Here is a 14,305-nt window from a genome sequence, read left to right on the forward strand (position 1 = left end):
AATGTATGCTTAACCATGAAGAATAAATCAAATGAACTAACCTTAGACATTAAAATTGACCACAAAACCCAAACTTAACCATATTATAAGTTTAAAAAGTTTATCTAGTTTGACTGAAAACTTTGAAAAAATAACTAGAATGATTGTCAATCGAAATAGATAACTAGAGTAAACTAAATTTTCTGTTAAAACACTAATTAACCTTCCATCAAACTTATTATAACCATTATGCCATACCTATAAAAAATTATATACAAATTTGATTCTTTAATTAAATAAATAAAAAACACAAAATTAAGAAACAAAAACCAAAAAACATAATAAGTCTCGATTTAGGTTTTTCGTTTCTTAAGTTTTTTTCTCTCTCACATATTTTCCAATTCATGTCCTATCTTTTTCGATCTTTCTACTAAACCCTAGCCATCTCTCTTTGAATCTAATGCTCCTACAAAAGATGGCGACGATTCAAACTAGATTTATTTAACTGCGAAATACTTACATCTATGTGTTTATCAACTTCAAGTCGCATTTAAGGTTCCATGATCTTCTCTCCTTATCATGTATACGTATATGGGTATTTTCTCATATCCATTCTCTGGACTTCCCCTTACCAATTCTCTCTCTGGATTACTAAAACCTTTGTGGAACATACCAAGTATATCATCAGTTGCTTGTCGAACACGTGCATAAAGGTCTGTCATTGAAAATGTATGTTCCAAGACAAACACACACACATGGAATTTTGGAGAGTCGCTTAATGGTGTAGCTCATATCCTCCACATTCACTTTTTAACACAAGACTTGAAAAACAATATAAATGGTGACGATTTATGAACATAAAATCAAAATTTTATACCATAATTGTTGTCTTCAATCGTGTCTCCAAATGATATTTTGTTTCATAACATTTCAACCAACCAAATCCAAAGAAGACATTTCTAACTTTGAATAATGATCATCTTCTTTTTCTTCAATAAAAATACCTAAACTCATCTTCTTCATTGGTAAATTAAGTTTTTCTTCTTCTTGTGGTGGAAACCCGTACAAGCTAAAATTCCCGTCATCAGAATCTGTTCCATCAGAATCGTCACAATAATCAAAGGTAGATTCTCATCATCATTGTCTTCATCTTCAACGGCTTCAACTTCCTGAAACAACTCAGTATCTTCCTTCATCAAATTATTTTCGTTACCTTTGTATCTTGATGTCAATGACACCATCCTTGTCATTTTTATAAGATTCAATGCAACTTTCTTCTTCACTTCAACACAAGTCAAATTGTATCGCTCTTCAATAACACCAAAAAAGTGTGAAAGTGTCTTGAATTACATATAATAACGGGTGTTGTATCACGCGGTCTTCGAAATCTTGTAGCTAAACACAATATTACATACTCTGTTCTCCGGCCTGTAACCCTCTAATAGCATTTGTTAAGTGATATATTTACACAATTTATAGTTTTTTTTCGTTACCAGATATGTTACACTCCTATTTCCCTTTGTCCTTACCAGATATGTTACACTCCTATTTCCCTTTAACCATACATCTAACCAGTGTCCCTAAGGCAAGATAATCACTAATAGCCCACAACAATATAGTTCTAAGTGTGCAATTCTCCTTCATATAAGAATCATAAACCTTTATACATTCTTTCCACAGACCATTTAGATCATCTATAATAGGTGCAAGATACACATCTATGTTGTTGTGTGGTGCAGTTGGTCTAGGGAAGAGCAAAGTCATCATGATGTTCCCAGCCTTCATACACATAGTCGGAACATGTTGTAGTTGACTAACAACATCGATCATGTACAATACTTTTTTCTGCATAGAGAACGAGTTCATCCTATCTGTAGAAAAGTCGAGTCGAAGGTTCCTTGGTTTAGTAGAATACTTTGAAAACTTATCTTTTATTTGAGACCAAGTCAATGAATCAACTGGGTGTCTCATTGGACCGGTTACACTAGCATTGTTGAAATGCCAACACAACTCCTAAGCAATCCTTTTTAATCTAAATATCCTCCTAAATCTATCCTTAGATCGAAAAATACCTCTGAACCTTTGCGGGAACCCCTTCTTTTTCTCTCTAGTATGCTTATCTTACTTCCATCTCGAAGCACTATATCTTGGGCAGCTAACAAACTCCTCAAACATCTTTCGATAAAGGATGCAATCATGTGTAAATCAAATCATAACTAAAACCAAAAAGCTTCAAGAGCTTCTTCATCTCATGAACAGATTTTGGAAGAACATTATCCGCATGTAACATGTCGTGAACCAATTTCATGAACTGATCAAATTAGTTCTTGGATATACCACTTTTAACTTTTATGTGGTAGAGAGCCATGATTGTAGACACTTTAGTATAGTTGGGACACGTCGAGTAGAGTAGAGTTCAACATCCATCAACTTCTACCTAAACTCAGATTCTTCTTTACTTTCATCATCATCACCCTGATCTCCACTTTCAGTCTAAAAAAGTGGCGTTTGATGAGAAAAAGGAAAAGTGTTAAAAAAGATTTTTTTTCCCTCTTATCATATGTATTCAATTACATGGATATCAAATGACATATATATTAGGAAAACAATTGACATGAATTATAACTTTTGTTCATGTCATAAGCAGCTGAAGAATTATATAAATTTAAACAGTTTTACAAAAATATTAGAACGCGTTTTCAATACTTCCAACCTCGTATATATCTTCCAGATGGATTATTATAACTTATTTTAAACCATATCCCACTCATTCTGGCAGTCCATACACGTACTTGACCACATTGAGGAGCCTCTGTATTTTGACTGTATGCTTCTACGTAATTACGATACCTCATGTTAAGCCCTTGCTTAAAGAGACAATGCCATTTTGTTATATTTTTTCCCTCGTCCTGAAGATGAATGGTTTTAATAGCATGGAAGTTTAGGTGTTGGACTCCTAAGTCTTTTTTTGTGTAGCGACAATGATATTGGAGAATTCTACCAGGACCGAGATCGTTTATGATTACTATTGCATTTTTCTCGCAAGCTTCAGTTTTCGTAGAACAAATAGCAGTAGCTAATATGAAAAATATTAAACGTAACATTTCTCGGGTCTAAATTAATTATTGGAGAAACAAGGGCATTAACAAGTAGTATTTATAATTTTTTTTTCTCTTTGTGTGTAAGAAGCTTTTTCTTTATATAATATTAACTAAGTTTAGACAAAAACATGAACAAATTAAGCCTTTGGTTAGAAGAGATTTTAGGGTCGAAATGTATGCTTAACCATGAAGAATAAATCAAATGAACTAACCTTAGACATTAAAATTGACCACAAAACCCAAACTTAACCATATTATAAGTTTAAGAAGTTTATCTAGTTTGACTGAAAACTTTGAAAAAATAACTAGAATGATTGTCAATCGAAATAGATAACTAGAGTAAACTAAATTTTCTGTTAAAACACTAATTAACCTTCAATCAAACTTATTATAACCATTATGCCATACCTATAAAAAATTATATACAAATTTGATTCTTTAATTAAATAAATAAAAAACACAAAATTAAGAAACAAAAACCAAAAAACATAATAAGTCTCGATTTAGGTTTTTCGTTTCTTAAGTTTTTTTCTCTCTCACATATTTTCCAATTCATGTCCTATCTTTTTCGATCTTTCTACTAAACCCTAGCCATCTCTCTTTGAATCTAATGCTCCCACAAAAGATGGCGACGATTCAGACTAGATTTATTTAACTGCGAAATACTTACATCTATGTGTTTATCAACTTCAAGTCGCATTTAAGGTTCCATGATCTTCTCTCCTTATCATGTATACGTATATGGGTATTTTCTCATATCCATTCTCTGGACTTCCCCTTACCAATTCTCTCTCTGGATTACTAAAACCTTTGTGGAACATACCAAGTATATCATCAGTTGCTTGTCGAACACGTGCATAAAGGTTTGTCATTGAACATGTATGTTCCAAGACAAACACACACACATGGAATTTTGGAGAGTCGCTTAATGGTGTAGCTCATATCCTCCACATTCACTTTTTAACACAAGACTTGAAAAACAATATAAATGGTGACGATTTATGAACATAAAATCAAAATTTTATACCATAATTGTTGTCTTCAATCGTGTCTCCAAATGATATTTTGTTTCATAACATTTCAACCAACCAAATCCAAAGAAGACATTTCTAACTTTGAATAATGATCATCTTCTTTTTCTTCAATAAAAATACCTAAACTCATCTTCTTCATTGGTAAATTAAGTTTTTCTTCTTCTTGTGGTGGAAACCCGTACAAGCTAAAATTCCCGTCATCAGAATCTGTTCCATCAGAATCGTCACAATAATCAAAGGTAGATTCTCATCATCATTGTCTTCATCTTCAACGGCTTCAACTTCCTGAAACAACTCAGTATCTTCCTTCATCAAATTATTTTCGTTACCTTTGTATCTTGATGTCAATGACACCATCCTTGTCATTTTTATAAGATTCAATGCAACTTTCTTCTTCACTTCAACACAAGTCAAATTGTATCGCTCTTCAATAACACCAAAAAAGTGTGAAAGTGTCTTGAATTACATATAATAACGGGTGTTGTATCACGCGGTCTTCGAAATCTTGTAGCTAAACACAATATTACATACTCTGTTCTCCGGCCTGTAACCCTCTAATAGCATTTGTTAAGTGATATATTTACACAATTTATAGTTTTTTTTCGTTACCAGATATGTTACACTCCTATTTCCCTTTGTCCTTACCAGATATGTTACACTCCTATTTCCCTTTAACCATACATCTAACCAGTGTCCCTAAGGCAAGATAATCACTAATAGCCCACAACAATATAGTTCTAAGTGTGCAATTCTCCTTCATATAAGAATCATAAACCTTTATACATTCTTTCCACAGACCATTTAGATCATCTATAATAGGTGCAAGATACACATCTATGTTGTTGTGTGGTGCAGTTGGTCTAGGGAAGAGCAAACTCATCATGATGTTCCCAGCCTTCATACACATAGTCGGAACATGTTGTAGTTGACTAACAACATCGATCATGTACAATACTTTTTTCTGCATAGAGAACGAGTTCATCCTATCTGTAGAAAAGTCGAGTCGAAGGTTCCTTGGTTTAGTAGAATACTTTGAAAACTTATCTTTTATTTGAGACCAAGTCAATGAATCAACTGGGTGTCTCATTGGACCGGTTACACTAGCATTGTTGAAATGCCAACACAACTCCTAAGCAATCCTTTTTAATCTAAATATCCTCCTAAATCTATCCTTAGATCGAAAAATACCTCTGAACCTTTGCGGGAACCCCTTCTTTTCCTCTCTAGTATGCTTATCTTACTTCTATCTCGAAGCACTATATCTTGGGCAGCTAACAAACTCCTCAAACATCTTTCGATAAAGGATGCAATCATGTGTAAATCAAATCATAACTAAAACCAAAAAGCTTCAAGAGCTTCTTCATCTCATGAACAGATTTTGGAAGAACATTATCCACATGTAACATGTTGTGAACTAATTTCATGAACTGATCAAATTAGTTCTTAGATATACCACTTTTAACTTTTATGTGGTAGAGAGCCATGATTGTAGACACTTTAGTATAGTTGGGACACGTCGAGTAGAGTAGAGTTCAACATCCATCAACTTCTACCTAAACTCAGATTCTTCTTTACTTTCATCATCATCACCCTGATCTCTACTTTCAGTCTAAAAAAGTGGCGTTTGATGAGAAAAAGGAAAAGTGTTAAAAAAATTTTTTTTTCCCTCTTATCATATGTATTCAATTACATGGATATCAAATGACATATATATTAGGAAAACAATTGACATGAATTATAACTTTTGTTCATGTCATAAGCAGCTGAAGAATTACATAAATTTAAACAGTTTTACAAAAATATTAGAACGCGTTTTCAATACTTCCAACCTCGTATATATCTTCCAGATGGATTATTATAACTTATTTTAAACCATATCCCACTCATTCTGGCAGTCCATACACGTACTTGACCACATTGAGGAGCCTCTGTATTTTGACTGTATGCTTCTACGTAATTACGATACCTCATGTTAAGCCCTTGCTTAAAGAGACAATGCCATTTTGTTATATTTTTTCCCTCGTCCTGAAGATGAATGGTTTTAATAGCATGGAAGTTTAGGTGTTGGACTCCTAAGTCTTTTTTTGTGTAGCGACAATGATATTGGAGAATTCTACCAGGACCGAGATCGTTTATGATTACTATTGCATTTTTCTCGCAAGCTTCAGTTTTCGTAGAACAAATAGCAGTAGCTAATATGAAAAATATTAAACGTAACATTTCTCGGATCTAAATTAATTATTGGAGAAACAAGGGCATTAACAAGTAGTATTTATAATTTTTTTTTCTCTTTGTGTGTAAGAAGCTTTTTCTTTATATAATATTAACTAAGTTTAGACAAAAACATGAACAAATTAAGCCTTTGGTTAGAAGAGATTTTAGGGTCAAAATGTATGCTTAACCATGAAGAATAAATCAAATGAACTAACCTTAGACATTAAAATTGACCACAAAACCCAAACTTAACCATATTATAAGTTTAAGAAGTTTATCTAGTTTGACTGAAAACTTTGAAAAAATAACTAGAATGATTGTCAATCGAAATAGATAACTAGAGTAAACTAAATTTTCTGTTAAAACACTAATTAACCTTCAGTCAAACTTATTATAACCATTATGCCATACCTATAAAAAATAATATACAAATTTGATTCTTTAATTAAATAAATAAAAAACACAAAATTAAGAAACAAAAACCAAAAAACATAATAAGTCTCGATTTAGGTTTTTCGTTTCTTAAGTTTTTTTCTCTCTCACATATTTTCCAATTCATGTCTTATCTTTTTTGATCTTTCTACTAAACCCTAGCCATCTCTCTTTGAATCTAATGCTCCCACAAAAGATGGCGACCATTCAGACTAGATTTATTTAACTGCGAAATACTTACATCTATGTGTTTATCAACTTCAAGTCGCATTTAAGGTTCCATGATCTTCTCTCCTTATCATGTATACGTATATGGGTATTTTCTCATATCCATTCTCTGGACTTCCCCTTACCAATTCTCTCTCTGGATTACTAAAACCTTTGTGGAACATACCAAGTATATCATTAGTTGCTTGTCGAACACGTGCAGAAAGGTCTGTCATTGAACATGTATGTTCCAAGACAAACACACACACATGGAATTTTGGAGAGTCGCTTAATGGTGTAGCTCATATCCTCCACATTCACTTTTTAACACAAGACTTGAAAAACAATATAAATGGTGACGATTTATGAACATAAAATCAAAATTTTATACCATAATTGTTGTCTTCAATCGTGTCTCCAAATGATATTTTGTTTCATAACATTGCAACCAACCAAATCCAAAGAAGACATTTCTAACTTTGAATAATGATCATCTTCTTTTTCTTCAATAAAAATACCTAAACTCATCTTCTTCATTGGTAAATTAGGTTTTTCTTCTTCTTGTGGTGGAAACCCGTACAAGCTAAAATTCCCGTCATCAGAATCTGTTCCATCAGAATCGTCACAATAATCAAAGGTAGATTCTCATCATCATTGTCTTCATCAGTCCTGGTCTTCATCTTCAACGGCTTCAACTTCCTGAAACAACTCAGTATCTTCCTTCATCAAATTATTTTTGTTACCTTTGTATCTTGATGTCAATGACACCATCCTTGTCATTTTTATAAGATTCAATGCAACTTTCTTCTTCACTTCAACACAAGTCAAATTGTATCGTTCTTCAATTACCCCAAAAAAGTGTGAAAGTGTCTTGAATTACATATAATAACGGGTGGTGTATCACGCGGTCTTTGAAATCTTGTAGCTAAACACAATATTACATACTCTGTTCTCCAGCCTGTAACCCTCTAATAGCATTTGTTAAGTGATATATTTACACAATTTATAGTTTTTTTTCGTTACCAGATATGTTACACTCCTATTTCCTTTGTCCTTACCAGATATGTTACACTCCTATTTCCCTTTAACCATACATCTAACCAGTGTCCCTAAGGCAAGATAATCACTAATAGCCCACAACAATATAGTTCTAAGTGTGCAATTCTCCTTCATATAAGAATCATAAACCTCTATACATTCTTTCCACAGACCATTTAGATCATCTATAATAGGTGCAAGATACACATCTATGTTGTTGTGTGGTGCAGTTGGTCTAGGGAAGAGCATAGTCATCATGATGTTCCCAGCCTTCATACACATAGTCGGCAACATGTTGTAGTTGACTAACAACATCGATCATGTACAATACTTTTTTCTGCATAGAGAACGAGTTCATCCTATCTGTAGAAAAGTCGAGTCGAAGGTTCCTTGGTTTAGTAGAATACTTTGAAAACTTATCTTTTATTTGAGACCAAGTCAATGAATCAACTGGGTGTCGCATTGGACCGTCTACACTAGCATTGTTGAAATGCCAACACAACTCCTAAGCAATCCTTTTTAATCTAAATATCCTCCTAAATCTATCCTTAGATCGAAAAATACCTCTGAACCTTTGCGGGAACCCCTTCTTTTCCTCTCTAGTATGCTTATCTTACTTCCATCTCGAAGCACTATATCTTGGGCAGCTAACAAACTCCTCAAACATCTTTTGATAAAGGATGCAATCATGTGTAAATCAAATCATAACTAAAACCAAAAAGTTTCAAGAGCTTCTTCATCTCATGAACAGATTTTGGAAGAACATTATCCACATGTAACATGTCGTGAACTAATTTCATGAACTGATCAAATTAGTTCTTGGATATACCATTTTAACTTTTATGTGGTAGAGAGCCATGATTGTAGACACTTTAGTATAGTTGGGACACGTCGAGTAGAGTAGAGTTCAACATCCATCAACTTCTACCTAAACTCAGATTCTTCTTTACTTTCATCATCATCACCCTGATCTCCACTTCCAGTCTAAAAAAGTAGCATTTGATGAGAAAAAGGAAAAGTGTTAAAAAAGAATTTTTTTCCCTCTTATCATATGTATTCAATTACATGAATATCAAATGACATATATATTAGGAAAACAATTGACATGAATTATAACTTTTGTTCATGTCATAAGCAGCTGAAGAATTACATAAATTTAAACAGTTTTACAAAAATATTAGAACGCGTTTTCAATACTTCCAACCTCGTATATATCTTCCAGATGGATTATTATAACTTATTTTAAACCATATCCCACTCATTCTGGCAGTCCATACACGTACTTGACCACATTGAGGAGCCTCTGTATTTTGACTGTATGCTTCTACGTAATTACGATACCTCATGTTAAGCCCTTGCTTAAAGAGACAATGCCATTTTGTTATATTTTTTCCCTCGTCCTGAAGATGAATGGTTTTAATAGCATGGAAGTTTAGGTGTTGGACTCCTAAGTCTTTTTTTGTGTAGCGACAATGATATTGGAGAATTCTACCAGGACCGAGATCGTTTATGATTACTATTGCATTTTTCTCGCAAGCTTCAGTTTTCGTAGAACAAATAGCAGTAACTAATATGAAAAATATTAAACGTAACATTTCTCGGATCTAAATTAATTATTGGAGAAACAAGGGCATTAACAAGTAGTATTTATAATTTTTTTTCTCTGTGTGTGTAAGAAGCTTTTTCTTTATATAATATTAACTAAGTTTAGACAAAAACATGAACAAATTAAGCCTTTGGTTAGAAGAGATTTTACGGTCGAAATGTATGCTTAACCATGAAGAATAAATCAAATGAACTAACCTTAGACATTAAAATTGACCACAAAACCCAAACTTAACCATATTATAAGTTTAAGAAGTTTATCTAGTTTGACTGAAAACTTTGAAAAAATAACTAGAATGATTGTCAATCGAAATAGATAACTAGAGTAAACTAAATTTTCTGTTAAAACACTAATTAACCTTCGATCAAACTTATTATAACCATTATGCCATACCTATAAAAAATTATATACAAATTTGATTCTTTAATTAAATAAATAAAAAACACAAAATTAAGAAACAAAAACCAAAAAACATAATAAGTCTCGATTTAGGTTTTTCGTTTCTTAAGTTTTTTTCTCTCTCACATATTTTCCAATTCATGTCTTATCTTTTTCGATCTTTCTACTAAACCCTAGCCATCTCTCTTTGAATCTAATGCTCCCACAAAAGATGGCGACGATTTAGACTAGATTTATTTAACTGCGAAATACTTACATCTATGTGTGTATCAACTTCAAGTCGCATTTAAGGTTCCATGATCTTCTCTCCTTATCATGTATACGTATATGGGTATTTTCTCATATCCATTCTCTGGACTTCCCCTTACCAATTCTCTCTCTGGATTACTAAAACCTTTGTGGAACATACCAAGTATATCATCAGTTGCTTGTCGAACACGTGCATAAAGGTCTGTCATTGAACATGTATGTTCCAAGACAAACACACACACATGGAATTTTGGAGAGTCGCTTAATGGTGTAGCTCATATCTTCCACATTCACTTTTTAACACAAGACTTGAAAAACAATATAAATGGTGACGATTTATGAACATAAAATCAAAATTTTATACCATAATTGTTGTCTTCAATCGTGTCTCCAAATGATATTTTGTTTCATAACATTGCAACCAACCAAATCCAAAGAAGACATTTCTAACTTTGAATAATGATCATCTTCTTTTTCTTCAATAAAAATACCTAAACTTATCTTCTTCATTGGTAAATTAGGTTTTTCTTCTTCTTGTGGTGGAAACCCGTACAAGCTAAAATTCCCGTCATCAGAATCTGTTCCATCAGAATCGTCACAATAATCAAAGGTAGATTCTCATCATCATTGTCTTCATCAGTCCTGGTCTTCATCTTCAACGGCTTCAATTTCCTGAAACAACTCAGTATCTTCCTTCATCAAATTATTTTCGTTACCTTTGTATCTTGATGTCAATGACACCATCCTTGTCATGTTTATAAGATTCAATGCAACTTTCTTCTTCACTTCAACACAAGTCAAATTGTATCGTTCTTCAATTACCCCAAAAAAGTGTGAAAGTGTCTTGAATTACATATAATAACGGGTGGTGTATCACGCGGTCTTCGAAATCTTGTAGCTAAACACAATATTACATACTCTGTTCTCCAGCCTGTAACCCTCTAATAGCATTTGTTAAGTGATATATTTACACAATTTATAGTTTTATTTCGTTTGTTTTATAGGTTTAATTAAGTCTTTTTAGGAATATGGACCTGTAAAGCAAAAGTGAGCATAACAAAGAGGAATTGGGTCAAAAAGCATTAGAAAAAGAGAGGATCCATCAAGAGGCCCGTTTGCTAGAGTTTAGTACCTAGTGAAAAAATGCTTGAGCCACCGATTGGTTAGGCCAATCCACTGATCGGTGAACTTTTGGTTAAATCACTTCTTTCTTTCAATTAGAACTCTGTCCTATTTCCTATATATGCTCATTTTGTAGCCGCATAGATACAATTTGACTTTGTATTTTTATATAATTTTAAGTTGTTATTCCTGTTTTTAATCTATTCCTTATTCTTTTAGTTTTTGCCGCGTAATAATTTATGATAAATGTCATCGGTATTTAGTTTGGTTGTATTTGGCTATTTGCCTATGTTATTAAGTAGCTAATATTTAACCTAATCGAATTATGCATGATAGGTTTAAGTGTCATACATTGAGTAAGTGTCTGTATTTACAACACACCCTTTCCTTATGTGTCACGAGAACAAAACTTCCACCTCTTTAGTCCACAACCCGTAATGTGGCTACCTAAATTTCTTTCGATTGTTTTTTTTATAATTATTATTATCATAAAATTTGTTTATATTTACTTTACATAACTTTTAATGGATTATATAATTTATATTTATAATAAATTTATAACGTGGCTCTGTTCGATCAGATAAATTTAAATCAACAAAATAAAATAAAATACTGATAAGAAAGATATTTATAAAACAGCAATAGATGATATTTTAGTTGATTTTATAAATGTACTGACCTAGTATGTCGTATTTTGTCTATCTTCAAATAAAATGATTTATATGATTATATCTATAGTTTTTTCATAGAACTAAGTTATGTTTATAAGGAATTCACATTTATTTAGATGGTTTCTAGTATAAGATATTTTTCAGTAAATGAGGGACACATTTTAAAGTCTTACATTAGGCCCATTGAGAGCTAGTGACGACTCCGTAAACAATAAGATCACACATACAATAGAAATCTTTTTAAAATGATCAACATGGGAGAGCTTTATTCTACTTATCACATTGCTGACAGTATTTCCATTTAACACGTCGGTTCGAGCCATGGGTCCTCCTCTTCGTCAACGGACAGGTGGCAGAGCCAAAGGCAGCAACCGTGGAGTAGACCGTGGTCGACGTCCACAACCACAACATATGAACCTAATAACCCACCATAAAAACCGCACTAATTGGATCAGGATTACTAAAACAGGAAGCAAAACCCAAAATCCCAAATAAATTTGAAGAATCTTCTCGATGAAATCATCCTCGTGTTGAACCAACCCCGCAGCAAAGAAGAAGGCTGCCGATATACATAGAACCGCCACCACCATAAACATGACCATGATCGTCATTATTAACCGGTTCCTACAGATAGTCAGATAGATATAATATTAGTTCACTAATTAGTAAACAGGTCTCACTATTTATTTCGACTATTTGCAAGGAAATGTTTAAGAAGAAAACACATTATATAATTATGGTTTATGAATGGATCTAGTACCTGAATCGGAAGCCAATGATGACGAGGAAAATGATACCCATTGAGGCGGAAAACGATACCAAATTGCTAATGACCATGCCAAGATAGAAGATACGCTTTGAAGGATTGTGCTCTAGTATCGAAGTCCCAAGCTTCCCCTCACAAGTTCTGGTTTGAAAAGTAGTTTGGCCTTTGGAGGAACAATCTTCACTCTGCCAAACACCGCCTGGAGGGTTCACCATTACCCCAAAGCTCATTGCAGCTATGACTGTTGCAGCAACGACCAGGTTTCCCCTAGTTTTTTCAAGCCAGTCGCCTTGGTGGTCAAGGTACCGTAGAAACCATGCAGATGAATCTTGGAATGGATGTTCTTCTCGAGTCAGTCGAGTGTTCACCTCCATGATGATGATCGGAAGAAATGATGGATAGATAGCTTTCCTTTTTTCAAATTGTAGTTTTTGGTTTAGATTATATATGATTTATACATCTCATGTTATTGTTTGGTTTTTGTAATTTTTTAGTTTTGGTTTTATTTCTTGCGTTCGTTACTAATGGGAGTTTAAATTTTCTTCCGATCAATAAATACGACATCTCATGTTATTGTTTCGGAATATCAATAAATACGACATCTCAATTTTCTTTCTCTGGGTATTAGTGAATATGTATAGATTTGTCTTTTTGATCATGTCTTTCTTTGGAGAATTTAGTAAAGATGTATAGAGTTAACGGGTTTCAAACTAGGCTTGGTTCATTAAAAAAAAATTAGGAAAGGTTTTTAATAAGAATTAGGCAAGAACAAAAAAAAAGGAGAAAACGAGAAAATGAAAAAGAGAGACATGACTGACTCTTTTGAACTTGCATGTGCTTAACTTGAAGGAACCTTCAAATGGTACCCAATACAATCTTATTTTATCACAATATTGTAGAAGAAACTTCCTGAATAAATCCCAAACCTAATTTGTTTCTATCTACACAATTATCTAATTATATTTGCTACCAAATAGAGAAACATGCGCAGTGAAAATGAACTTTACCGAGACGTAATGCAAGGGGATAATGATTTTTGAAATAGATTTCTAGGGTAAAATTTTCAATTCCAACAAAATATGCGGTGCATTTTTATAAGTATCTCGATTTTATGCAAAATATAAAAAATAAGTCTTTTTTATACGGTGTCAATAAAATATAATAGATCTGTATCTATAATGCAAAATAAGTAGATAGTTTGTTAAACAAAAGCGAAATAACTATTGGTAAAAGTAAAAAGCAAACGACGACGATTTGATTTCCTTTTGGTAATAGTTACTAAACTAGGTTAATTTTGTTTATGGGTCTTTTATTTCAAACGCCATCTCAATGATGACACGTTTTTTTGTCTTAGTTTTTTTGTTCAAATTCTACAACAAAAACATATAACTATGGCCTTTTGATTTTTGGATTTTTAGAGCATCACCATCGGTTAACTACCGATAAATGTGTTTTTAAAATTTAATAATAATATATTTATTTAGTTT

At 32.7% G+C, this 14,305-nt stretch overlaps 1 protein-coding gene, 3 non-coding genes and 7 pseudogenes across 11 annotated transcripts; 3 read left to right on the forward strand and 8 right to left on the reverse strand.

The window, feature by feature from the left end:
- Positions 1-632: 632 nt before the first annotated feature.
- AT4G13254 lies at positions 633-1,138 on the reverse strand (annotated as a pseudogene; the record flags this gene model as incomplete). Its single annotated transcript has 1 exon — positions 633-1,138.
- Positions 1,139-1,500: 362 nt separating this feature from the next.
- AT4G13255 lies at positions 1,501-2,472 on the reverse strand (annotated as a pseudogene; the record flags this gene model as incomplete). The annotated part of the gene is made up of 1 exon: positions 1,501-2,472.
- Positions 2,427-3,134, forward strand: AT4G06030. Its single transcript, NR_144075.1, has one exon. It is a non-coding gene; the product is annotated as an uncharacterized misc_RNA (transcript).
- Positions 3,135-3,883: 749 nt separating this feature from the next.
- On the reverse strand, positions 3,884-4,389 carry AT4G13256 (annotated as a pseudogene; the record flags this gene model as incomplete). The annotated part of the gene is made up of 1 exon: positions 3,884-4,389.
- A 362-nt stretch (positions 4,390-4,751) lies between these two features.
- On the reverse strand, positions 4,752-5,723 carry AT4G13257 (annotated as a pseudogene; the record flags this gene model as incomplete). The annotated part of the gene is made up of 1 exon: positions 4,752-5,723.
- A 14-nt stretch (positions 5,724-5,737) lies between these two features.
- AT4G06035 lies at positions 5,738-6,404 on the forward strand. The gene has a single exon (NR_144076.1). It is a non-coding gene; the product is annotated as an uncharacterized misc_RNA (transcript).
- Positions 6,405-7,134: 730 nt separating this feature from the next.
- Positions 7,135-7,662, reverse strand: AT4G13258 (annotated as a pseudogene; the record flags this gene model as incomplete). The annotated part of the gene is made up of 1 exon: positions 7,135-7,662.
- Positions 7,663-8,017: 355 nt separating this feature from the next.
- Positions 8,018-8,989, reverse strand: AT4G13259 (annotated as a pseudogene; the record flags this gene model as incomplete). Its single annotated transcript has 1 exon — positions 8,018-8,989.
- Positions 8,861-9,666, forward strand: AT4G06040. Its single transcript, NR_144077.1, has one exon. It is a non-coding gene; the product is annotated as an uncharacterized misc_RNA (transcript).
- A 619-nt stretch (positions 9,667-10,285) lies between these two features.
- On the reverse strand, positions 10,286-11,194 carry AT4G13264 (annotated as a pseudogene; the record flags this gene model as incomplete). The annotated part of the gene is made up of 1 exon: positions 10,286-11,194.
- A 948-nt stretch (positions 11,195-12,142) lies between these two features.
- AT4G13266 (ankyrin repeat protein) lies at positions 12,143-13,275 on the reverse strand. Its single transcript, NM_202811.4, has 2 exons — positions 12,813-13,275; positions 12,143-12,676 (listed from the first exon to the last, which is right to left on the reverse strand). Exons 1-2 carry the CDS (start codon positions 13,190-13,192, stop codon positions 12,391-12,393), a joined length of 666 nt encoding a protein of 221 aa, NP_974540.1. The 5' UTR covers positions 13,193-13,275; the 3' UTR covers positions 12,143-12,390.
- Positions 13,276-14,305: the final 1,030 nt, after the last annotated feature.

This window comes from Arabidopsis thaliana, chromosome 4 (genome assembly GCF_000001735.4).
Source record: "Arabidopsis thaliana chromosome 4, partial sequence".
Taxonomy (NCBI): domain Eukaryota; kingdom Viridiplantae; phylum Streptophyta; class Magnoliopsida; order Brassicales; family Brassicaceae; genus Arabidopsis; species Arabidopsis thaliana.

Excerpts from the sequence above, each read along its gene's own strand:
- AT4G13266 (NM_202811.4), bottom strand. The coding sequence starts at position 13,192 with ATGGAGGTGAACACTCGACTGACTCGAGAAGAACATCCATTCCAAGAT. Across the intron at positions 12,677-12,812 it reads ATCATTGGCTTCCGATTCAG|GAACCGGTTAATAATGACGA; the intron begins GTACTAGATCCA and ends GACTATCTGTAG.